Source organism: Hemicordylus capensis, chromosome 4 (genome assembly GCF_027244095.1).
Source record: "Hemicordylus capensis ecotype Gifberg chromosome 4, rHemCap1.1.pri, whole genome shotgun sequence".
Classification (NCBI taxonomy): domain Eukaryota; kingdom Metazoa; phylum Chordata; class Lepidosauria; order Squamata; family Cordylidae; genus Hemicordylus; species Hemicordylus capensis.
This window is the reverse complement of record NC_069660.1, coordinates 27,154,047-27,181,364: the sequence shown is the minus strand read 5'-3', so window position 1 is coordinate 27,181,364 and position 27,318 is coordinate 27,154,047. Positions and strand designations below refer to the sequence as shown.

The 27,318-nt window shown below is 42.3% G+C and overlaps 1 protein-coding gene across 4 annotated transcripts in view; it reads right to left on the bottom strand.

Annotated features, from left to right (window-relative positions):
• ATP9A (ATPase phospholipid transporting 9A (putative)) overlaps positions 1-27,318 on the bottom strand; it is a 144,822-nt gene that overhangs the window by 100,126 nt on the left and 17,378 nt on the right. For 3 of the 4 annotated variants that reach the window (XR_008306299.1, XM_053246763.1, XM_053246766.1), the window contains exons 2-5: positions 17,957-18,101; positions 15,892-16,005; positions 11,802-11,910; positions 3,531-3,589 (exon numbers count right to left, since the gene is read on the bottom strand). Coding sequence is in view for 3 of the 4 variants with exons in the window: in XM_053246763.1 (XP_053102738.1) it covers positions 3,531-3,589; positions 11,802-11,910; positions 15,892-16,005; positions 17,957-18,101 (427 nt within the window). In the remaining variant the exon portion in view is untranslated. Of the gene's footprint in view, positions 1-3,530; positions 3,590-11,801; positions 11,911-15,891; positions 16,006-17,956; positions 18,102-22,107; positions 22,264-27,318 lie in introns of those variants that run through there. The other variant, XM_053246765.1, reaches the window with a different exon arrangement.

Here is a 27,318-nt window from a genome sequence, read left to right as displayed (position 1 = left end):
ACTGTGACCCCAAAAATTCACTCAAGTGTCAGGAGACCCTCCAGAACAGTATAGGATGGGACCAGAGTGGGGAATCAGCAGAAATCAGGGGGGTTGTCTTGGGCGAGAAGAAATGCCTTTCTGCTCAGGCAAGGTACATTTGGATACAACCCATTGAATCTGTGGGGGTAAACTGGTGGAAGTTCTACCTGATTATTTGCTTGGTTTCCCCATCTAGCACAGTAAATTACATCTAGTAGTAAATTACATCTAGTAGTAAATTTGTAGTCCATGTAAAAAAAGATGTATTTACCGGAGAGATGGGGCAGCATAGAGACTAACAGGCTGAGCTATGAATGAGGAAGTGCCTGGTTCAAATCTCACATCTGCCATGAAGTCAGTAGGGGAGTTTATTGCCTTGCAAGGTTGTTGTAAGGATAACAGCCCTGGCCAGTCATTATTAAAACTAGATTCAGTGTACAGGAAAACAGGAGTGCACCAGCTAGCCTGAGTGCAATCTGCTCCATATTCACGTAGCCCAGCTTTCCCTGTGATTTGGAAGGATGGATGTCCAGCAGTCCAAATCATGAGGACAAACAATGATTGCCTCTGCAAACAAACACTGCCAGAGTGTGAGAACAGGACTGGGGAGACCCGAGTTAGACCCGAGTTCAAATCCCTAGTCAGTCGTGAAAATCACTGCATGACTCTAGACCAGTCACTTATCTCTCAGCCTAACAGGGTTGTTGAGAGGATAAACATAACCATGTACGCTGCTCTGGGCTCCTTGAAGGAAGAGCAGGATATAAATTTAAATTTTAATTAAAAGCACCAGCACAGGAACTGGGCTAGCTGGGACGCTACTGCTCACCCTTTATTTAAGTTTGCATGCTGTTCAAACAAGACTAATGTATGTTAAGCACTCTGAAAACATGAAAGCACCACATATAAGTATCAGTTTTAGAGCTGGAAGGCAGGAGCATCGTTAGGAAGTGGCCCATGGGGCTCAGGCCCCCCATGAATGGCTCAGAGCCCTAAATCTCATCAGCTACCTCCTTCTAGAATTGGGGTGGGGAAGTAGTTACCTCTGCTGCTGCAGCAATGAGTACTTCTCATCCCTGTCTCCTCCTTAAACCTCTGCTGCACTGGCACACAAAAGGTGCTTTTGCCCCAAAGCAGCACTCATCTCCCTTGGGCGAGGAGTCAAACGTAATGATTCTTGCGGGGACATGATTCAACTTAATTATCAAAAGGAGGGCTGTGGAGTTGGGCACCAGATCTTCCAAATACCTAGTAACACCTAGCATAACATCTTTGTCAGCCTTGTAAAAAGCCCTTAAGACCCTTAAAAAAAAAAGTCTGGCTTTTAGTAATCCTTGAATGTTTTAAATTGTTTTATTCATGGTTGTTTTAATAGTTTGTTTTATTGTATTTCTGGTTTGAGAAGTGCCTAGAGCCTTCAAAGTCAGGAAATATATATAAATTAAATACATAATAATACCTCTGATGGAAGGCAGCTATAAGGGAACTTTTAGTCGCATCTCCTGCAGGAATCTGCTATATCATAGGAACATAGGAAGCTGCCATATACAGAGTCAGACCACTGGTCCATCTAGCTCAGTATTGTCTACACAGACTGGCAGCGGCTTCTCCAAGGTTGCAGGCAGGAATCTCTCTCAACCCTATCTTGGAGAAGCCAGGGAGGGAACTTGAAAGCTTCTACTCTTCCCAGAGCGGTGGCTCCATCTCCTAAGGGGAATATCTTATAGTGCTCACACTTCTAGTCTCCCATTCATATGTGACCAGGGTGGACCCTGCTTAGCTAAGGGGACATGTCATGCTTGCTACCAGCTCTCCGCTCCTAATCATCTTGGACAGACGGCTGCCTAACCGCTGTTTGAAAACCTCCAGCAAATGAGAAGCCTGCACTGCACATGACAGATTGTTCCACTCTCAAACAGCTCAAAGAGTTGGCAAATTCCTTCCAAGGTCTAGACAATCTCCTTCTTTCTGTTTCAACCCACTGGCTGTAGCCTTGGCCGCAAGAACAACAGTGAACATGTCTGGCTGACATCCAGATTAGCATCACACAAGCCAAAAAACATTCTGCATGCACGATGAGAAAAGAGGCAATTTCGAGCTATTTTCCTTTACATAAGAACAGCCCTGCTGGATCAGGCCCAGGGCTAATCCAGCATCCAGTTTCACACAGTGGCCCACCAGATGCCTCTGGGAAGCCCACAGGCAGGAGACAAAGGCACACTCCATCTCCTGCTGTTGCTCCCCTGCAATATTTGGAGCCCACAGTGTCTCCCAAAAACATTCCCCTGAGCAATGTTCTCTCAATTTTTTTTTTCATTTGTATGCAGAATGAATTTTGTTCTGGGTGGCAGTATCAAGGCAGTGTGAGTGCACATGAATTCAGAATTGGGCCTTCCTGATTCAACCCGAGCAGGATCTAAAATTGACTGAGCGAACATTTTAAAAAAATTGTGATTGCATGCGCATTCACACGCCTTAGAGGGAACATTGCCCCTGAGGAGTCCCACAACCCTCAGGGACATACAGGTTGAGTATCCCTTATCCGGACTGCTTGAAATATTATGCAAATATTCCAAAATCCAGAAAAATCCAAAATCCAAAATCACTTCTGGATTTTTCTGGATTTTGGAACATTTGCATAATGAGATCCAGAGCGCCAAAACAGCCGCCAACAGAGTAGGCACCAAACTGAGTAGGGAGTGGAGAAGGGGGGCTTTCCCTTTTCCCTTTAGCGCCAAAGCAAGAACATAAAAAACATTTAAAAGCTTCACAATAAAAACAGCCACAACTAGACAGAATTACAGACAAAACCCCTGTCACTAACAGCCTTCTGAAATAAGTAAGTTTTGACTACATGTTTAAAAGCAGCAAAATTGGGAATCTGCAAGCGAGTGAGCAGATGCATTTTGTTTTTTGTTACAGCGTGGTGTCCGGATTTTGGAGCATTCTGGATGTCTGGATAAGGGATACTCAACCTGTATTTTTGTGAGGCACAGTAGGCTATAGAGGGAAGGGGAGATCACCACCAAAAATCACCACTCCCCTGCTGTGCATACAGAATGTTTTTTGGCACGTGCAATATTTACCTGGATGTTAGCTTCTGCACCCTCTTCTTTGTGACTGCCCTTCAGATATCTGAAGACTGCTACTGTATCTTCTTTTCTCCAGACAAAAATATTATAAGATTAGGTGGTCACAATAATTAATAATAGTAAAAATAAAGTCCCTTGCACACAAAGAGGCAAAATTGTAACTAAGAAGATATGTAGATAATAATATTTTTGACTGTCACCAAAACAATGTGGACTATTTTACTAGTATTAACACACCACCTTATCACTATAGTTTGTATTACTATCATGTTTTCTGACTTGCAGACTTGACAATAAACTATTAAGAAAAAGGCAAAGTATACTTTACTTTGCCTGTCACTACCAGAAGCAGATTCTCACTCCCTGCTGGATAGAAGAGCTGGAGAAAGAAAAGTGTGCTTGCAAATCCAGACATACCTTTTCCACAATGATAAGGTCCCCCACTTGAATATTGGAGCTCTTCACCTTCACTGTTCCTGTAGAAAATATTACAGATGTATTTTTAGAGCCATTCTTCTCCCCACACTGTTCATTTTGAAAGCATGTTTTAGGAATAAAGTAAATCAGTATTTTATGAAATTTGTAACATTTTTTATTATTTGGCAGGATTAACTGATTTAGAAACTTTCAGTCAACTCAAAACATGCCTCAGTTAATCAAGCAGCAGAGGATTGTATTACTGTTTTGAAAAACTTGTATTTCATATAGGTACTTACAAACCTGCAGATGGCAAACCAGATTTTTAAAACAGGCATTCCCTCTTCTCTTTCACACAAGAGGGAATGCCTCTAAGATGATGCCTGCTATAACATACACTTTATGCCACCTAGAAGAGGGATTCCCAATCTTGGGTCTCCTGATGTTGTTGGACTACAACTACCCTCATCCACAGTCAATGATGGAAGTTGTCTATAATCATCGGGGGATCCAAGGTCAGGAACCTGTGATCTAAAACAAAGGAAGGATGCCTTCTGCTCAGAACTATCAGTTTTTATCCACATGCCTGGATAACCAATCAAGTAAAACTAGCCAATATAGGAACTAGTTAACTAGCCATTTTAACTAACCAATCAAGTAAAACTAGGACGATGAGCAGTTTCACACTCTTTCCTCACCCCTCTTCCTTTCCTTACATGTCTATTCAGAACCGAAGCCTGCTAGGGAAGGATTTAGGTTTTTTTAGTGTTCAGTGCCTTGATTTTTAGACAAGAGCTTTACAGGATCAAACCAAGGGTTTACCAAGTTCAGCACCCTGCTTCCCACACCAGACAGATGTCTCCAGGAAACTCACAAACAGGGCTTCAAGTCAATAGCCATTTCCAGCTGTTGATCCCTAACAAATGATGTTTAGAGATCTCATGCCATGTAATACGGAACTTTGATTGAGCTTCATGTTTCGTCATCATTGATAGATCTGTCCTGCAAAACATTAGTCACTAAGATATCTTCACTCAGTTGCTGGACAGCCCTAATTGCTGCATTTCATCTTACCCTATGCTTCAACAGCTCAAGTAGTGTCCTGGGCAGAGAGTAGCACTGCCTCATTTGGCTCCGAGCGAAGCCCTACAACCTTTTTCATTGTATTCCCCTATTGATGCAACGTCATGTTGGTGCAAAGGGGATACCTCTCAGACCTTAGGACATTGCAACAGGAGTCTTGTGCTGGTTTACCAACCATTGCAAGTTGAGGATGGGCTGTAACTCAATGGCAAAACACCTGCTTTGTATGCAGAAGGCCCCAGGTCCAATCTCTGGCATCTCCAGGAAGGGCTGGAAAAGCCTCCTGCCTGAAACCTTGGAGAAGCAGCTGCCAGTTAGTATACACAATACTGAGCTAGATGGACCAGTGGTCTGACTCAGTATAAGGCAGCTTCCTGTTGTTCCTACCCATCCCCTTCTGCCACCCCCGCCCCTCAAAAGCCTCTTCTGTGGCACTCAAGCATGACTTAGCATCTTTCAAATAATGCACCACCACCATCTGCCATTCGTACAGCGAGGGGGAGGACTAGCTCTTAGTGCCAACACCATTGAACTCAACACAACCCAGTATCAGGCCACACAGTCATCATATATCAAATTTAAAATGCTTTCTTCTCAAGATCTACTTCTATTGCTCATTTGAAGCAAGGACACTTGAGTTATGCTAAGTTCCTGGGCTACATGCTCTCCAGCGGCAACACTCTACTTTTAACATGCCTCATCACTGCTGCTAATAAAAGAGACAGACTTGCTTAGATACTGTAATTATTGCTACAGAGTATCGAGGAAGTCATGGGAAGTATTGGTAATAATAATATCATGATTCACTCCTACAAGGCTCTAACAGACTCTCTCATAGCTACTGGCAATGCTGCCCAGCAAGAACTTATTGGCTGTGATTGGAAGAGCCTCCCTAGGTAAACAGAAGTCTTTTTGCGCATACACCAGGCCTGTCTTGTCCCTCACCCCATAACTGTAACTCCGTCGTTGCTGCACTGAAGTTCCCTTGAGATTCAAGGTAGTTGTGCCACAACACAGGGGGCTTGATTTTGGGAGGGAACCTTCAACACCCGCATTTATACATGTCTACTTTGGATCATGGCTCTTGAATCCAGCTCTCCCAGAGGCCAGGTGGGGGCCTTCCCTCAGGCCATTTCTCAAGATGCCACAAGCAGGGTTGCTATGGATTCCACCTGGGGCTTCATATAAATGAAGCAGAGTCTTTACCTCTCAGATTTGTCCCATGTCATTTTTTTTTAAAAAAAATCTGGAGTTTACAAGATTTTTAGATGAAATACAGAAAAGGAAATCCAGGAAGGTTGGTCAAACAGCAATCATCTTTGCATCTATAGCAAGCCAGATTTAGAAAGCAAGATTGATCAACAGATATGGCATGAAAAAGCTCAAGAAAATGTTGTGTGTTTTTTACAAACAGTTTTTCTACAGAGAAGGTGATATATGTACCCTCCTTCACACCCACACATAAACGTCCAGTGATGAAGATGCTGCTTTCCATGATACAGTTCCACAAGTGGCTGTGTATGTGTTTATATGCTGCAAATGGAAACTGTATTCATTCCTTTGCCCCTGCTAACTGGGCAAAGAGGCATCTTTTTAATGTGATGATTCTCTTTATTTAGCAGGGGGAGAGTAACTGGCCCTATCCATCCCCGGCACAGTACCTCCAGTGACTGTTGCTGGTGTCTATCATGTGTTTTTTTTAATTATTGTGAGCCCTTTGGGGATTTATGTATTTATTTATTTCTCTATGTAAACCACTTTGGAACCTTTTGTTGAAAAGCAGTATATAAATATGTGTTATTGTTGTTGAATAATGTCATAATTCAGCACTGATTGCGTTGCTCTTTCCTACGTGGCCATTGCAACCAGTGATGTGCTGATGGTGGTGGAGGGAACATCATAAGAACCACCCTGTGGGATCAGGAAAAGGCACATCTAGTTCAGCAACCTGTTTCCCATGGTAGCCAACTAGATGCCTCTGAGGAGCCCACATGTAGAGAGATGAAGGCATAACACCTCTCCCATTGTTGCTCCCCTGCAACTGGTATGCAGAAGCATACTGTCTCTAAACTTAGAGGCAGAATGGAACTGTTTATTTATTTAATATATTTATACTGTAGCCGTTGATAGACTTGTCCGCCATGTCTAATCCTTTTGTCTGTCTCAATTTTTCTAGTATTGTGAGAGGGGGAGAAAAATGTCTATCCACTTTCTCCACAGCATGCATAACTTTATAAGCTTCAATCAAGTCTCTCTTTAGATGCCTTTCCCCACTAAACAAAACAAAAACAAAAAGTTTAAAACATTTTAGATTGTTGTAATGTTTTAAACTTTTTGTTTGTGTTTTAACTAGTGTTTTACTTTCTGTTTTTATTTGTTGTAAACTGCCCAGAGACGTAAGTTTTGGGCGGTATAAAAGTATTAAAAGGGTCCAAATGCTGTAGCCTTTTCTCATAAGGAGACTGCTCCAGCCCCTTGATCATTTTGATTGCTCTCTTTTGCAACTTTTCTAGCTCTACAACAGTTTTCTGAGATGCAGTCACCAGAACTGCACACATATTCCAAATGTAGATTTATACAGGGGTATTATAATATCAATAGTTTTATTTTCTGTCCCATTCTTAATGGTCCTAGCATGGTATTTGCCTTTTTCACAGCTACTGTACACTGAGTTGACATTTTCATTGAGTCCAACACAATATCTCTTTCCTGGTTAATCAACAGTTAAGATCTCATCAGTTTATATGTAAGTTGGGATTTTTTGCCCCTGTATGCATCAGTTTACACTTCTTTCTACTGAATGGCATTTGCCATTTTCTTACCCACTTACCCAGTTTGGAGAAACCATTTTGGAGCCCTTCACATTCTGTTTTGATTTTTACCTCCCTGAATAGTTTGGGAAGATGGATGTGATCACAGCATTCACACACACTCCCTGGAGTGTATGTGAATGCATACACATGTGAATATGTGCAGAATGCACCACATATTTATTTATTTATATTTCTATACTGCCCAAAACTTGCATCTCTGGGTGGTTTACAATTAAAATCATTTAAAACATTGAATCAATTAACAATTAAAATCATTTAAAAGATTAAAAACATTTAAAACCCAGTATTAAAATATAATACATATTTTAATATATAATACATATAAGAGGCTATAAGAGGCCTCTTTTACTAATGGAGTCTAATTATCATCCAAAGAGGAAATGGATATATAGGAAAGAGCTGCACATTGAGAAGCAGCTTCCTATTCAGTTTCTGCTGCAGCTGATTTGGCTTCTGAAGATGCTTTTTAAGTGCATCTTAAAAGGTTGGTGACAGAACTACCTTTCTCTAATTGTCAATGGGGTTGAACTCCATGGAGCTTTTGATCACAGTGATTTGTGTTTTCATAATGCCCAGTCAGTGATCCCTCCAAGGTGTGCCCATGTATGCTAACATGTTTTTTGATGACTGCTCAGTTAATTATAGATCACGCTCAGGCTGAATCAGGAAGGTCACTGTTACACTGTTTTGAAACTGCGACCCACAACAAAACATATTATTCCGCACACAGATGATTTTTTTTTTAAGAGAGAACACTGTGCCCAACTCTATGGCTGCATGCAGGTGAACAATAAACCTGGTTTAACACCATGCACAAGCAGAGCCAAGCCTCGGGTTTGCATGTTCCTCCCCTCCTCTGCAACAGAGGATCAAAAGCTTCCACTTTCAGTTTAGAATAAGCTAAAGTTTCTCATTGCCTCTAAATTCAGGCAACTGTGGTTTATTTTATCCACAGTTCACAAACCAGAATCAAACTGTGCCAAGTTCCTTCCCTGGCATCTCCAAGATAGGGCTGAGAGAAAATCCTGCCTGCAACCTTGGAGAAGCCACTGCCAGTCTGTATAGACCAGTGTTTCTCAACCACCGGTCCATGGACCGCTGCCGGTCCCCGAAGGGTTGAGTGCCGGTCCCTGACTGGGAGTCAACCCCCCCCCAACTGAAATCAAGGCACTCACTTCCTCAATTTTACACATGGCACGGAAGAGGAAGAGTATCACGGAGGCATGGGACCCTTCTTGTGCCTTGCCTCCACGTGCTGCTGAGATCTTCCTACAGCTATCTTATTCCCTATCTTTACAGCTTCAAACTGTATGCGGTGCGGGGGCATGGAGGAAAAAATATGGCAGTGGGTGCCACTTGAAGGGCTGCTGGTTCTTGCATGCTCATTGTTTGCAGCCAAAGGTTGGTTGATTGAAACCGAGCTGCCTGTTGTGGTTGAGGCGCCTTGAGAGGGAACGCTGTTTCCCTCTTGCATCAGTGGGGCTTGCTTGTATGTTGTTTTCATTGGCCCCATGTAGCTTTTGAATTTTTCTAATGGCCCAACATCCCCTCTCCATTGAGTAATCACAAGCACCTCCACTCCAGACATACTGGAGACAAATTTGTTCACCCAGGCTTTTAGATTCAGGGGTTCTCAACCTTGGGTACCCAGACGTTGGTGGACTTCTACTCCCATAATCCCCAGCCATAATGGCCAAATGCCATTGTTGTTGGGGGTTATGGGAGTTTAACTGAGGGACCCAAGGTTAAGAACCCCTAATATTCCATGTTTGCAAAAGATTCCAAATTTAATTATTTTAATGCTTATATTATTTTCATTCTAAACTGCCCAGAGATGCAAGTTTTGGGCAGTACAGAAGTCTGATAGATAGACAGATAGACAGACTTGAAACCCCTTTACTAACTGCTGGTCCGGGAAACTGTGCATGAAGAATGTAGCGGTCCTTGAAACTCTGCACGAAGAATTTAGCGGTCCTTGACTCCAAAAAGTTTGAGAAACACTGGTATAGACAATACAACAGAGTACTGAGTTAGATGGATCGATGGTTTGGCTCGATATAAGGCAGCTTCCTATGTTCCTATGAAACAAAAAGTGGAAGATTTCAATTCCCTATCCTCATGCAAAGAAGAAAGAGAGAGATGGGGCAGCAGATCAATCTAAAGTGATGCACAGAGTTCTCCTTGTAAAAACAATGCTAAACCAGGGTTTAGTTTTAAATCTGCATGTGGCCTGGGTCTATCAGTGTTTCTAGAACCTGCTCAAATTTTTGAAATTTTGAGAACCACAACTGAAGCATGCGTGCACAGGTGGGGGGAGAACACGGTAAAGAAGGAAACTGAGAAGTTCAATCTAATACATCCCCTCAATGGTAGTGAGGTACTTTCAGGGATTACAACAATGACTTGTTCCAGGTTATATTGATTATGTAGCTAATAAATGCCAATAAGATCCATCTTATATTTATTTATTATTTCTCTGTGTAAACCGCCCTGAGCCATTTTTGGAAGGGTGGTATAGAAATCAAATGAATGAATGAATGAATGAATAATCATCGTCATCTGCTGCTGCTGTCAAGCTTTTTTGTGTGTTTTTCTGACATGATCCTTGGTGCTGTTAATGCAGCTAATATGAGGAAGGGGAAAGATGACTCCATAGGCCAAATAAAGGCCTATGTGCATTTGTAGCAGATCTGTGCAAGTCTGAGCAGGATGTATTTCATATGGAAACAAGAAGAAGTCAAAACATATCTGAGAACAAGTAAAATCCACCAAAGAATCAAGGATAGTTTTCATCTGCTCTGGTGAGCTTTCGGCTTTTAGGTGGCCTTATACTCCATGACTTGCAAAACAGAGAACAATAGGGTTTGGGAAAATATTGTTTTTCCCTACAGCTGGTAAATGCCAATGATCTGTATCAAAGGAGCACTCCCCTTGGCAGGAGGTCTCTTTGCATTTCATAGGATTTATTTTTATGTGGTTCTCCCTTACTCTGCTCTGCAAGCTTGAATTAGGAGACAGCCTAGAGAAAATATCAAATGGTCTACAAATTTAAGAGCAAAGTTGGGCTGACAGATGAATGAATAAGTGGTTGTTAAAAAAAAATCCAAATGTCACTGATAGAAAACGGCGATGTATGAACGATTCATTTCTTTATTTTGCAGAATAAAGTGACCAACTTTCCACACTATTTTGTGATTTTTCTCTACCCTTGCTATGTGGACAGCTCAGCAGGAAGGTGGGCAATTTGTGAAGGCTGCCCTCAGAGTATTGCTGGGAGGGGTGCTCAATAAAATATCCGTAACAGAGCCATCAAACTGCTTCCCTGACCCCCACCATGCAGTGCAGATGCAAAAAAAAAGAAGGAGAGAGAGAGAGAGAGAGAGAGAGAGAGAGAGAGAGAGAGAGAGAGAGAGAGAGAGAGAGAGAGAGAAAGAAAGAGAGAAAGAAAGAGAGAAAAAGAGGTGGGGAGACTCATGCAGATCAGATAGCTTGGTGATTGGGCATCGCGTGACACACCTGCTTCACATGATAGATCTTCTGCAAGGTGAAGAGGAACGGATGTGCCAGTTCCTCCACCAAGAGATGGCAGGTTTAGGCAATACAGGAAACTGAAATAAACCAAAGCTTTAAAAATAAAACAAATAACTGAGCAGAGAAAGAAAAGTTTATCTATAAAACAAATAACTGAGCAGAGAAAGAAAAGTTTATCTTAGGAGACATAAGAGAATGAAAAACAGGCCAGACCTCTGAAGCTTGAGTTGTTGCCATGTCCCCCGAAATTCCAGGTTTCACCCAGATTTTAACATCTCACCCAGGTTGTTTAGCCCACCCAGATTCGCCTTGATTTCAGCTTCCTTTTTCTTTTAAAGCTGTTTTTAAAGCAGTCACTATTCTGCTCAAAAATTATTTTCAAGCCAATATGCAAAATAGGCACCGAGATTTGGAAAGCCAGAATATGACAACCCTATCTGAAGCCCTATTTCTATACCACAAAGGGCTTTTCCATTCCCATCTCATTATCTCTCCCAAGCACCCTATGAACTCAGAACTGGATTCCAGCCAAGCCTGGAACAACTGTCCCTCCATCTAGGTTCCACACCAGTAAAATGAATACTCTAGTGCAGGGGTTCTCAAATCTGGGTGTCCATATGTTGTGGACTACAACCCACATCATCCCCAGCCACAATGGCCAAAGCACTACATATCCGGCAGCCCCTCTAGACTGCCCCTCCTAGGAACTCTGCTTCTCCAGTTACCAGTAACATTTCACTGAGTTGCAATTCCTGCTGCTCCTCTGGCAATCAGGTAAAGGATGCAGCAAGCAGATGTGGAAAGCGGGAGTCAAGCAGCTGACCTCTTGCTGTGAGTCTGCTGTAGATCTGGGAATTCACTTCCTTGTCCCGCATGTAGCATCGGATCTCCTCCACTGCCTCACGGATGATGGTAACAGTGAGCACAAAACCCTAAGGAGACCAGGAGGAAGAGGTGTTATTAGAAGCAAGTGGATAAAGGCCAGATAATCCTAATCAGTACACGGAAAGCTACTGAACTGGGGGAAACACTCTCTGGTAGGATTCACTGGATAATAGATGGTACTACTTTTCAGGAAAATTGTCAGGCCTTCTACGGGACAATGTTCTGGGGAAAAATGAGGACAGTTTTTAATAATAGATATTAAGCAGTACATTTAAGTGCTCAAAGAATTTCATATACATTATCCAAGCCTATGTGTATACAACAGAAAGCACATGTTTTAGCTTCCTGAATCTCACCTTTCATTTGTCAGAGAATAATGCTTCTGGTCCTCAAGTCTACAAAACATGCACTTTTAAGTGTTTTATACTTTTTTATTTCAACCTTTCTACAAGGAGTTTAGTTTAGATAAAGGATAGTGGCCCTGTTCACAAACAATCCAACAAACCAGTTTGTTAAAATTGTGAATGGGCAGGAAAGGAGCAACAAGAACCACATTCTCCCTTCCTTTTCCCGCTCCCTTCATGCATCCAACTAAATAGAAACCTTCCTGGCTAATTAAACCACAGTTTCCTGCAATGCCCGAACCAGGAAAATATGGTTTAAACATGTCCTATAGACCAGGATCAGACTATGGTTTGTTGAATCATCTGAACAAAACCAGTGACAGACTCAAGCTCATCCAATGAGCCACGATGGGGATTTCCAGCCAAGTTTATCTGATCAAAGTACAGTAGCACTCTATCCACAACACTCCACTGGTTCACTTGAAAGCATGAGGGCAAGTCAGCAGAAATATATCATGATTTATGGATGGCCGTTACAACTTTTGATGTGTTCTTACTGCTGTTCTGAATTTAGGTTATCTGCTGCTGTTTCATCTGCACTCAGGTGTATTTTTGACTTAATGATTTTTATCCTTTTGTGAACTGCCTTGAGCACTACTATGTAGCAGAAAAGCAGTATAAAATGTTTTAAATAAATAACAGAAAGACAGAGTTAAATCACCTTGAAACATACTAGATTGGAATCTCTGTTGTGCAATATTTTTTTAAAAGCATATCAGACTTTTGAAGAATTCTTCCTGATATTTTCTGTTTGGGTTTTTTATTTTTGTTTTTAAACACACTCAACACATTGTACCACATCTCTTAATAATATTCTGTTGTTGTACCTGTGCCATGGAGGAGAAATAATTTGTTACTTAAATGCATTTAGGGCCCCCAAAAGGAAACCAATCTGTCTCACTAATTTCAAGGCCTGTACAAAACCCCTCTCCATTGCTTCCATTAACATTAATCCAGAATTATACTGTTACATGCCCTCAAGGCTTGGAAATGCTTTACAAAGAGATGCAAATGCTGCATAGGATACATTCAAACACTGCATTGTTTGGAAGTCATCAGTATACAATATGAAACAAAAACCTTCAGTGTGTGTGTGTGTGTGTGTGTGTGTGTGTGTGTGTGTGTGTGCACGCACGCGTGCGATTATTTCTCAGTTGACCACACTGAGAGATCAGTTGGTTAAATGACAAGCCAAAAAAAAAAAAAAAAGACGGTGAAAATCTACAATTTCAGAAAACCTTTGCAGCATGTCAAAACCGCTGCTGAAAATACTATTCTTACTCATTCTGAAAGATAATCCAAATATCTGTCTCATCACCATGATAAGCAGCACACACACATACACAGAGATGCATTTAGGGATCAGGGTTTCAAACTATTAAATAAAAACCTCATTTGCACATGTTCTGCCTCACTGACCCATCTCAACCCAAACTGTCATTCTATATCAAAATGGTTGCATTAGCAGACTATGATAAACAAAAAGCCTTTTATATATATTTAACTCTGGTAGTTCCATGCTGAATAGCATCGGCTCATGTGACCGGGACAGACCACAATGGTTTTACAGGTTTGGAGCGAGGCTTGCAAAAACTAGCCTGTAACACACTCATTATCTTTCAGCTTTGACAGATGCAGCTGCAAGGAAGCCCCTGAATATCAAATCAATGTCATATAAAATAGGGTCACAGAATCCAAATCCCTAGGATTCTCAGCTCTCATTAAAAAAATGGAACAAGTTTCTAGCCCTCAGGGCTGTGAAGCTAGGCTGGAAAGTATGGGTGGGCAATGCCAGCTGAAACCTCAAGAAGCCAGAGGTGTGTCTGAATTAGACTCCAAGGGATGGAGTGGGGAGAGGAAAAGGTGCTCTGCATAGCCCCTTGGCCCTCCCAATGATTAGCCTGAAGAGGATCAATTGTGCAGTAAAAATCAAAGAATTGAGGCTGAGTCAGACAATTCCCTCCCTGATCCAGCCCATTGCTTAGAAGGGAGTTCAAGTGCCCCTGTTCTATCCACCCACTCAGTGTACTAACTACTAGCCATACCTCCAACACACATACAGGCTATACACATAAGCCAAAATCACAAGGTTGATTATGGGGTTTTGCCAGCAACTGCAAACAGGTGAGTTTTAGCCTACTTGTGTAACATGGATTTTAAAACTCTAAGACCTGTCCACAGATACATGAAACTGCAGGTGCCCAGACTGGATAATGAGGGCCACCTGTATATGCATTTGCTCAATTAGCTTGATGTATACAGGTCACAGAATTCTGTTTTTCTTAGATTACTAGGATGCATGATTTTTGCAATGAAGTTCACACAGCCCTTAGTGTAGTTAGTAGCACCTTAGCACCAGTTTCCCAATACAGATCAATGTTCAAGAGAACAAGAAGTTAATGGACATACTGGCAGTGTCAGACTGAAGGGCAAGCACTTTCCCCAAGATTCATTTGGAGCTGATCAGGAGGTATTTTTTGGTGAGGCATTTGCCATAATCCTAAGAATCCTGGCATTCATTTTCAAATTATTTATGTTTCTGGCCCTCATTGTTTCCTGAGATCAGCTGCAGACCCTACATGTGTGCAGTTCTGCAGGAGGCTTTGATGTGCAAAGCTGTCTGGAACCACAATCCTGTGGTATGCTCAGCGATAATGTACTGTGGACTATTGGAAACACCTATATTGGGCAGCAGCAATACAGGAAAATGCTGAAAGGCATCATCTCATACTGCACGGGAGGAGGCAATGGTAAACCCCTCCTGTCCTCTACCAAAGACAACCACAGGGCTCTGTGGTCACCAGGAGTCAACACCAACTTGATGGCACATTTTACTTTACTTTATTGAACTGATAAAATGTGCGGTGCCTTGAGCTGATAAAGGCGAAGAATGCTTTCTTCGTTATGAACCACACCGCCCATTGAGATCATCTGGAGAGGTTCATCTGCAGTTGCCACCGGCTCGTCTAGTGGCTAATCAGGGATGGACCAATGGTCTGACTCAGTGGAAGGCAGATTCCTATGTTCCTATGTAATGTTTGAACATTTCTTCCCCTGCCCCACCACCACTCCTCCGCCAATCAAATTCAGAACTCCTGCTGCCACTTTGTGGTTATCTATCTATCTATCGAGCCAATCCCAGATCTCTTGTATAACTTGTAGTTGGCCCTTAGGTAGGACTTGAATCCAGGTCTCTGTGACACAAAATTTCTATCCACTCAATAACACTGGCTCAGCGGATTGTCATTTCTAACAGAAATAGCTGCCAGAATGTCCAGATGATGGTCTACTCTTCTTGGGAGTTAACCCAAGGGAATTTCCCTCAGCTGTACACATGGCACGGCTGAGCTTTGGAATAAATTACCCTTTGGATCAAGTATCCCCAAGCATTTTCTGCATTGCTCAAGGTCTTATTTCTGAATAGCAAACATTTTATTAAATCAGTTAAATCTCAGACTGAGCACCTACTATTCCTAAACACATAAAAGGAAGGCTTCATAAAATAAGCTAACAAAAACCATTTTAAGTTACAGCATTACTCGGATCTTGGAGATAAGGTAACAAAGGACATCTTGTATTCAACCCTGAAACATTTCTTGAATAAACAAACCTGATATTACCTACCAGTGGAACCCAATATGTGTAAAGTGCACCGAGCCTCATTTCAGGAACAAATTGAGAACAGGCCAGAAATAAGAAGTAAAGATTGAAGAAGTACTTGAACTGGTTGAACAGCACCTAAGAAAGAGCAAGGCATAATGAGATGTTTTTGCAGCTCAGCTAACAATTGGCTATGGAAACTTCTAAGGCTTCCAGAAAAGAAACAATCTACAATGGTCATATTTGTGTTAAGGAGAGGACAAGCACCTATTTAGATACAGGACATTAAAATAGTAAAAAACATTCTCAATTTTTCAAACCCATCCTGGAAAAAATGGATAGGAAGATGTACATGTTAATAAAAGGGTTGAGGAACTCTTCTGCAGGCAGGAAAATGAGATCTGCAACATTAGATTATCTTTTATATTGAGGTAGCAAGCTGATTATTAGTATATTAAAGGGTGTGACACCCGAGTATAAAGGAAAAACTCAAAGGAAGAAAAGGTAAAGATCTTTTTGTTCACCCAGGCCTTTAAAATTTTGGTTTTTCTGATTTGATCTGGTTTTTAACTAATTTTAAAATAAGTTTTTAAGCTGTTTTGTACTTTATTTTCTTCTTGTTTGTCTGTTATGATTTAATGTGTTATGTGTTTTTGTTTGTTTGTGTGTTTTAATCCACCCAGAGAACAATTTGTTATGGGGCAGCTAACAAATAAAGTTTATTATTATTAATGCATTCTATAGCTAGGGCAGACAAAATTGAATAAGTAGAATATTCAGCAAAAGGGGGGGCGGGTACTAAACCAACTGGGAAACTTCTAAAGGGGAACATAATCCCTCACAATCTCAGAACCTTAGGACAACAGCAGAGACGTGGATGCAATGTTGTTGTCCTCCCTACAGTCTCTTCTCCCAACCATAGCCCCATCCAATCAGGATGGATGATTTCCTTGAGAGAACATGATTCTCTTTGCTCGATCCAAACAGATGGCACAAAGCATCTATTTGTGTGCATGGAGATGGAGTGAATGCAACTGAGAAAACACAATTCTCTCCCTGCTCTGTTGTCCCAAAGGTCTGGATGGTGAGGAGCTCTGTATGAGTCCCCAGTGTCATTCTCTCCTCTTTTCTCCATTCAGTGGTGCAGAACAGGGGGACAGTGATGTAATCAGGACACTATTACATCTCACCCTGGCATACAAGATGCACAAGAGGTGGGGTAGATCGGGCTAAATTAATATTCACCAAAGGCAACAAAATAGCTTGAGCCAACATTCTAGCCACCCTAATTCCAAACAAACTGTGGCCAGATTCGGGTGAATATTTAGATGATTGTGAATGAACCAGTGTGGGCCTCAGATCTACCTTCTTCTCCTCTGTCATGCATAAGAGAAGGAGACTGAAAACTTCAACTTTCAGTTTGAATAAACCACATCGTTTATTCAATTAGGCCCAGATTTGGGAATAAACCAGACATGGTCTATTTGATTACATCCAGACTTCTCGTTAACAAACCAGGATCTGCAAACACAACTTGATCCTAGTTTGTTTGAACTAGCCACACATAAACTAAACCATGATTTCTAGAGTTCAGATATGAATAGGACATTGAAGATTATTCAGAACCATTTGGAAGCTTTAGAACTCCTCCCCTCTTGCACAAAAAGTCAAGGGGACGGAGAGTACACAAGCCTGAGGCTCAACAGGGTTCATTCATAATAATCTAAACCAAGGTTCTCAGCCAGTGTATTCCCTCTAACAGGGAATCCCAGATGTTGTGGACTACAACTCTCATAATTCCCAGCCAAAGGCCATTGCAGTTGGGGATGCTGGAAGATGTAGTCAATAACATCTGGGATTCACTGTTAGAGGGAATGCTGTTCCCAACCTTGGGTTCTGAGAAGATGTTGAACTACAGTTCCTATCATTCCCAGCCACAATGGCCAAAGGGATGATGGGAGTTGTAGTCCAACAATATCTAGGGACCCAAGGTAGGGAACCTCAGATCTAAAGCATAGCTTAAACGGCTGAACCCATCACTGTCAAAGTTACATTAAATGTCTTGGAAGTGGCTTTCAAGACAACATACCCCTGGTAGAAAAGTAAAGAAGTTGTATTTCTGGTTGTTGATCACATTACGTGGGTATCTCTGGCCTCTCTTTTCCGGATGGCCAAGCCAAACCGTCCGAGGCCTTGGGTCTCCTCTTCCGCAGCATCTTAGGCACTCACAACACCTGCAGAAAGAGCACAGTTTTAAGGTATTTTATTTGGAATGAACAAACATAAGAGCCTTTTGAGATCAGACCAAGAATTCATCTAGCTCATGTTCGGGCACACCCCACCCACCGACGGTGTTCATGCTCACAATTTCCCACAAACAACCAGATATTTTCGGGAAGTCCAAAGTAGAGATGTGCCCAAATTGTTTCGGCGCCTCAACGGAGAGGTGCTGGAACGATTCGGGCTGCCACAGCCAAAACATTTTGGTGGGGGGCAAGTGGTAGCTTTAAAAGGAGGCATGCAGGTCCCTACCTGCTCCTCCACTGCCCCACCATGGCACTGTCTGTTCTCTACGTTCTGAGAAGCCCTGCACTGTGTGGCTGCTTCCCTGTTCCCAGCAGCGTGCGCATGGTCGTTGGACGCCATGTGTGCACGGACACTGTTGCGGACGCTGCTGGGAAGCAGCTGCACAGCACGGGGCTTTTTGGAATGGATAGAACAGACAGCGCCATGGTGGAGCAGCGGGGGGTGGCGGAGGAGCAGGTAGGGACCTGTGTGCCTCCTTTTAAAGCTACTACTCTCTGCCACCCTGGGGATGCACTAAATACTTTGAGTACATCCCTAGTCCAAAGCAAACATCCTTCCTTGCACAAAGGCAAACATCCTTCCTGTGTTCTTTGTCCTCCAGTAACCAGTATTCAGAACCCATTTATTATTATTATTATTATTATTATTATTACATTTATATGATTTAGCTATCGTAGTAACCAATAACTGTTGACAGACCTATCATCCTTGAATTTGTCACCCTCTCTTCAAGCCACTGAAGTCAGTGGCCATAACCACACCACGTGCAGCCAGTTCCTGAACTCTTACTAGGTACTGTCCCTTGCCTGAAACTTTGCCTGATTTGAGCTGCATGCTTTTTAAAAGATTTTTTTTGTTTATTTAACATGTTTTTATACCACCCAAAACATATGCCTCTGGGCAGTTTACAATTAAAAAACAAAAACAGAATCGTTAAAACAAATAATGACAACGGAGAAATGAAAACATTGGTTAAAATAAATGACAGCAAAAAGTTGAAACATTACACCAATTTAAAACCTTAAAACAATATTTTAAAACAATGTTGAAACTATTAAAACGGTAGTTAATTAAAAGCCTGGGTGAACAGATGTGTCTTTAAAGATTTTTTTAATTTATTTATTTTTTAATTGTCAGAGATGGGGAGGCTCTTATTTCAACAGAGAGCGCGTTCCAAAGCTTCGGGGCAGCACTGGACGAGCTGGTGGCAACTGCAGACAGACCTCTCCTGATGATCTCAATGGACGGTGTGGTTCATGATGAAAAAAAATTCTCTTAAATACCCAGGGCCCAAGCCGTTTAAAAGATGTTGCACTAGAGAATTCCTGGGATGTGGCCTTTCATGAGGTGAGATTAGGAGGTCACCTCAGACAGCAGATTACTGGGGTACCAGACATGGAGGGGGCAAGATGTCTTTCTGCACTATGCTTTTTTTTAAAGGGCGGGGAGAAGGTGAGGAGGGTGCACACAAGAAGGGCGGCATTTGGCACCTTGCCTCAGGAGCACAGAGGACTTCAGCTGCCACTGGATGTGGCCCACCTTTATTAAAGTAAAAAAAAAAATGCCCTTCTATACTTGAGAAGCACAGGAAAGAGTCCCTTTCTGATTGTTTTTTATTCCTCCACCATTCCTTGTTTCTTCCAAGAAGAAGAAAGCACTCTTTTAAACAGCTATCAATAATAAAATGGGCTGGCAGGTGGACTACATGATGGGGAAGATACTGCAAGAGGAACCATCACACATAATACATAGTAGAGGATTTTTTTCCCCTAACACATGATTGGGTTTTATTTAGAGACTTCATGGCTACAGGGTAAACTGAAATAAAACACACCTGAACATACGGAGCAGGCTAACCCAAAGGTAACACATTTACACTCAGTTATTTGTAATGTAACTCAGATTCTCTTATTTTCAGTAGGGATTGTAACTAAAGGCTACCAATAATGTAACAGACCTCGAGGCCCATCCCAAACACCGTGGGTACCCCTCATGAGGGCTTTTCTTGCCTCAGGGGTTATTGCCAGAAAGCATCCATTTCCCTTACTCCACACTCCTCAGGTATTCTGTTTAGAGGAAGGAACTCTTCCCAGCTGAAAGATCTTACAGTTACTCTTCAAGCCCTATCAGATCTCTTTTCACAACCACGTGAAAGTATAGTGGACTATCGCAAAGTATAGTCATATTAGTCTCTTGCAGCAAAACAAGTAGTCTTATGGGACCTTATTTTATGGGAGAAACAAACTATTGACAGGATATGTTTCTGTCATCTCGAGCAGGCATGAGATGCTCTAGTAAGTTGATAGATAAGTATGCACTAAGATTTTTCTTTTACAATGCGAGATCAAAAGGCCGAGCAATGCAAGAGGCGGTCTCAATCCAGAGAGCAAATAAATAAAAGGCCTTATCGAACAAATGCAAGATCCTCTCAGAATGGATCATTCTGAACCAGCAGTCAGTGGTATTGAATTGGCATCACCAGATGAGTAAGTACATAAAGAGAGTGATTATATACTTTCTGTTGAGAGCTAGACTCTCCCAGTTCCAGAGGAAGAACTCTGGGAATGAATTCCACCTCAGTAGCTTTTTGTCAGTCTCTGCTTTTGGAAATTATTTGTTGTTGGAGTATGGTCACCTTAAGATCTGCTACAGAATGACCTGGGAGATTATGCAGATTAAACTGAATTGCATATTCCTTATTTTCCTACTAGGCATGAAAAGGTGCTCATGCAGGCACCCCACTCCCATCACTCTAGATCCTGTTCAACAACACCTGGGATTACCTGCACATGGGAAGCATTTGTCAAAGTTTTTTTTCACCTGGGCCCCTCTTCTAAACTTATTCTGCCCCCATCTACAACCCAGCATCAGCCGTGTTGTAATAGCAGAACAACTATGTGCAGTAATATGAATGCAGCCTGCTATTGTGTGCAGAGAACTGTAGACTGGGACCCTAATGCAATACGGGCATTAGGAAAGGAATCGAACTGTACACATTTAGGGCCTCACATCCTAAAACAACACACAAGGAGGAACACAGGAAGCTGCTTATACGGAGTCAGACCATGGGTCCATATAGATCCATTTGTCTACACTGACTGGCAGGGGCTCTCCAAGGTTTCAGGCAGGACTTTCTCCCAGCCCTATCTGGAGATGCCGCCAGGGAGTGATCCTTGGACCATCTGCATGCAGGCCAAAGCTCTACACTGAGCTGTGATACCATCTCTTAAGGAGACGATTTTACAGCAGGCAGTATTCGAATGTCGTCACTCATCCAAGTGCAAACCAGGGTGCACCCTGTTTAGCAAAGGGCACAATTCATGCTCGCTACAAGATATTTTATTTATTTATTTCATTTTATATCCCGCCCTTCCTCCAAGAAGCCCAGAGCGGTGTACTATGTACTTAAGTTTCTCCTCACAACAACCCTGTGAAGTAGGTGAGGGTGGGAGAGAAGTGACTGGCCCAGAGTCACCCAGCAAGTATCATGGCTGAATGGGGATTTGAACTCGGGTCTCCCCCAGTCCTAATCCAGAGCTCTAACCATTACACCATACTTGCTCTCCTAGCACTCCTCCCCTGGGGGGCTCCCTAGGGCTTGAAAACCACTACCTTAAGGGCTAGAAACTTCCTTTTGTTTTATTTTGGGAAAACAGATTCTTAGGATGCTTGATCCTGTGTCCAGTGCTAATTTTTACATGGGCACAATATGATGGAAAACTACACTCAGCTCAAGCCATGAAGCAGAGGGGCAGGGCAAGCAGCTACCATCAGACATCTCACACCAGGAGCTTGATATGGTTACGGCAGAGATACATTCACACAACTTAGAAACATATTCTCAAAGCCACATGCCGCTTGTATAAACCACACACCCCACCCCTTGTGGCCCCAGAATGAGAATTGCCCCCTGCTAAATCACCGAACACTTACTTGGCCCTGCTTCGGGTCGTAGCTCTTCCCATGCCTCCCAAGCCCCAGCTGCCCTGCAGACCCAGAGTGAGCTGCTAGAACTGCTGATAAGCCTACAAAACCACTGCTCTGTAGATGACATTGTTGATTGCTTCTCCTCTTAAAAACCATGGACCCAATCAGAATCCACCTCCTCGGTTTCCAGTCAGGTGTCAGAAGAAGCCAATGGAGCCTGGCTACATCCAATCCTTCCTTGAACAAGGGCTTATTAGAGTCTAGCTGTTGATATTATATAACATCAAAATTTCTTTCTCTGTGATACTAGTTTATCCCAGTTTCCCTGAACAAGCCTTCAAGCCTATGTGTAAAATCCAAGAGAAAGAGTTGTAGTATGCAAGGACAAGGCAGTGGAGTAAAATCAGGAAGATTAACAGTTTAATGAAATAGATATTATTATAACAGAGAGAACCAGGTGCAGACTGATTTTCAGCGCTCTTGCTGCTGGCTGTTTGTTAGCTCCCTTTCTACTCCAGGCCCCATGCAAAAGCTGGCCTGGATCCAGGAATGGATTGGCCAAAAACACCACCTTATGTACATTTGTTTGAGAGTTGGCCCCACTGAAACTTTTCAGCAAATATGCTTAGGATCACACTGCATATTCCTATTAAGACTGTCAACTTTTTAACTAGTCTCTGTAGCTATGCATGCACTGTATTTACCTGAATCCAAGACTAGGTTTTTTCCTAAGTTATTTGGTGTTAGAATTTGAGGGCAGGGGTCATCTTAAATTCAGAGCCCTGTTCTTTTGGGGGGCACATAAAGGTATAGCATGTATTTAATCTCTATTTTTTAAGTGGGGGGAGTGTCTTAACTTCAGAGTTGTTATCTATTTGGGTCAATATGGTAATAGCAGCTTATTGGTATATTTATCTCAGTGCCGTGAAAAGCTCCAGTTGCAGCTTTCTGCAGATCAAGCTGCTGATAAAGGCACAAGAGCAGGTGAGAGTTTCCCCCCTAATCAGCTGGCAACCCTCAGTTCCTCCCAGTTTGCAGGGGGCACTGAACTTTGCACTTGGTTACTACTCTCTCAGCTATTGATTGACCTCTGTTAGCACCTCAGTTCTACCTGTTTTCTCATCTGACGTCAGATACTGACTGAGCTTGGGATACTGGCCACTGCTCTGTTTCTATGATGTTTGCTGTGGCCTCAGGCAAATGCCTGCAGACCCAAAGAATGCAAAGGACACAGCCAGCTTGGCCCCACCCACATTGTGGATGAAGTTCTGCTCACGTAGCCAGCACAGGTGGTATGACATAGCTGAAGCTTGGGAAGAGGACGACAACAACGATGGATATTTTTACACCACTTTTACCCCAACGTGGTTGACAGAGGGAAATAAAAATAAAGAAGATGGCTCCCTGTCCCCAAAGGGCTCACAATCTAAACAAAAAACAAAAAACCAACAACATAAGACAGACACCAGCAACAGCTACTGGAGGGATGCTGAGCTGGGGCTGGATAGGGCCAGTTGCTTTTCCCTGGCTCAATAAACAAGAATCGCCACTTTAAAAAGGTGCCTCTTTGCTCAATTAGCAGGAGAAGAAAACAAACATCTAGCTCTGTCTTTAGATATTTTGAGCTCCTCACACCAACCAGCTCAGTGGGTCCAGTAGCGAAGTTAACTCCTTAGAGGACCATCTTTTTTTCTTTTCTTGCTTCAATAACTTTTGTTGTTGTTGTTGTTTTAAACTTGTATATAAATAATAATAGTAGTAAGTAAGCAGTAAGAGGGCGGAACCTCATATTTCAGCAGAGAACAATCAGTTCTCCTAACATTTCTTACACATACTTTCTCTGATTGCCTTAACAATTGGCATTTTATCATAAGAGACCAATTTAACTACCTGTTTTTGAGCCACTCTGTTTGAACACTTGATACTATTCATGATGAATCAGGCTGTTGGTCCAACTGGCTCAGTGTTGTCTACAGTGACTGGCAGCAAATCTCCAGATTTCAGGCAGGGATCTTTCCTAGCCTTACGTGGAGATGCCAGGGATGGAACTTGGAACCTTCTGAATGCTGCCAAACACATACAATACCAAGCCACTCCCAATCTGAGCCACTTTGGAAGAGCAAACCAGAAACATTTTTAATAATGGGTGGCTGGATGGATGGATCAATCAATCACATCCCCCTCAATCTGTCAAAAAGCATTTAAAATTCCCTCTAAAAAGATAGATCTTCGGGGGGGGGGACCTTGAGAAAGGAAGCATGAGGAGCTCTGGGAGGATCCACTGTGCACGGGTGTAGCAAGGTGGAACTGGGCCCTAGGACAAGAAGTGAAGATGGGCCCTTGGGCTACCTGCCTTCTTCTTCTCTCCTTGTGATCCCCCACTCCGTGTGTTTGCTGCAGAAGAACTATATGAGTGAGGAATTGTGACTGAATGGAGATTTGAACAAGGGTCTCCCTGGTCCTAGTTCAACATGTTAACCACTTCACCACGCTACTAACTACTACTACTGATCACCACCACCACTACTACCACCACGCTACTACTAACCACTACACCACACTGGACATAGTGAAAAACAAAACATTGTTGGCATGCCCTTTCTCTTGCTCTTATGCAAATAATATCACACAGTCCCCACACTCTGATCAGAAGCCAGAAGCTTGTCAATAAGTAAGGGAAGTAGGAGCAGAGAGTCAAGGGTGGGCTCCCCACATAGGCCCAGGGATATTGGTCCTCCACCCCCATTCTTGCTCACTTATAGCTGTGTGACCTTGGGTCAGTCACTATCTCTCACCTTAGCCTACCTGAGAGGGTTGTTGTGAAGATAAAATTATAGGAGGGAAGAAATTTTTTTTACAACAACTTCAGTCCCATGCCTTGCCCATTTGACCTCAGTTGTTAAATACAGGTCTGCGTCCAATCTCCCTTGTTCCAAGGGAATACAAAGAGCCTGCAGTTGTACTTTGTCACTCCGCTGATTCAGATAAGGATGACAGAGCCCAACTGCCTTTAGTCAACACTACAGTGCGCATTACAACACCCTGAGAATGCATATTGTTTAATGATTGAAGTCACTCTCTTGCATAATGGGGAGATTTGGCACAGGCTCAGATAAAGAGTGACAGAGGGACACGCTTGAGTGGGTCATGGCTGAGGCTTAATGGTATTTTGATTTAACTGATTTCATTTGAAGATCCAGAACGAGGTAGATTTAGTCACCTCCCCCTTGATCATAAAGTCACCATCACCTGCCATGCTTACCACATCATTCATTCATTCATTCCACTTATATACCCCCCTTCCTAAAGTAGCTCAGGGTGGTTTACATTAAAATCAAAAACACATAACAATAAAAATAAATAGATATATTTAAACCAGATTAAAATTAAAATCAAAACTATATTGTTGAAAGGTCTTTGAAAAAAGCTTTAAAACTATATCATTAAAAGCCATTATCATTAATCACGCTGAAGATTAAAATGTTTGCTGACATATTTAGAACAATTACTCAAAATAGTCCCATTGAAATTAAAAGGACAACTTAGGCAATAGGACTACTTTGAGTACTTTTCCTCAACGTGTCAGCCAATCAAACTAGTGCAATATACCCCATTTCAAAAACAACAAAAAAGTGTTCAGAGTGGTTTATATAGAATATAATAATGATGATGATAATCATCATCATCATCATCCCTATCTCTAAGACAGGCCTGCACAACACAAGGCCCAAGGGCCGGATCTGGCCCACAAGGTCTTTCTTTGCTGGCCCACAAGTCGGTATCTTCTGCTGCAACGGCACCCCAGAAAGGCAGACAGCTGCTCTCTGGGTCAGTTCCCCCTTCTTCAAGGGAGCCGTCCTTTCTGAAACTGTCTCACAGAACCATCCTATGCATGTTTACCTGGAAATACTCCCAGTGTGGCTTATTCCTAAGTAAGCATGCCTAGGATTGCAACCTGAAAGCAACAGCGAATTAGGGAGAGGAGAGGACTTGACATTAGTTGGTGATGTGTCATAGTTGTCTCCGGCCCACTGGGGCTTTGAGTTGCGCACCCCTGGTCTACAAAGAAAGGCAAAAGGAGACACTAGCAACAGGCACTGGAGGGATGCTGTGGGGTTGAACAGGGTCAGTTGCTCTCCTCCTGCTAAATATCAGAGAATCACCACTTTGAAAGGTGCCTCTCTGCCTAGTTAGCAGAGTCGGGGCTCCAATTCCTTGCACACTTACAGCAAGCAGAGGGTGCTCATTCAGATGATACTTCATCTGCTGATCTGATTCCACAAAATAAGGACTGCATATGTTGTGAGTGTACATGCCCCTCCCTTATCCTGGTGTGCAGGGGTGCCATTCATGGGGGGGGGGCAACATTTGTACAAGCTGCTCCTCTACAAGTGACCCAAATACTAGTTTAAATCAGTGGCACAGTTTTTGTAATGTCTAGTTTCTAACTGCTTATTACCCCAGCACAAAAAACTCATTTCACAATGTAGCTACTTTATGTCAAGGATGATGGGAGTTATAGTCCAGTAACAGCTGGAGGGCCAATGTTGTGCAGCACTCAAGATGAGTCAAGATGAGATATTAAAATAGCTTTTATTCATGAGGCTTTGAGTTGGAAAATGCAATTATATATAATTCAAAATATCCCCGGGAGTGTGGGGGATTACTGACCACAGATACCCTCCTGGTGAAGACTGAATAAACAATCATTCTCAGTTCATTTTGATTTTTGATTTTTCTTTACATTAAACTGGAGTTCTTGTCAAATAGAACTCAAGATTTAAAAAACTGTATTCTTGGTGGAATCAATTTGATCCTACTGCCAACTTATCATCATCATTTTGACAGGTGTAGAAGGATAAGGGCGGGGGCGGGGTTGGGAAGAGAAACATAAATTATTTTCTTCTGACCTTTTGAAATATAGGCCAATATCAGAGGTATGTTTACCACAGAAAAAGGCTGGAAAAGTTTAACATGCAGTGGTTCACTCTTACAGGCAAAATATCCATCTGTCTGCCTTGAGTACTGATAATTGTCTGTTCCACTGATTTAGGTAAGCAAATAACTTGCTTATTAAAATCAAACACATTTCTATTTAAGGAAGAGTTCTACACTTTCAATAGGCAGAATCTCCCCTGTTTTATAGACTGCAAAGCAGGAAATGCTTTGGGGAGTGGAAAACAATGGGGATGGTAACTTAAAAAAAAAATCAACTCA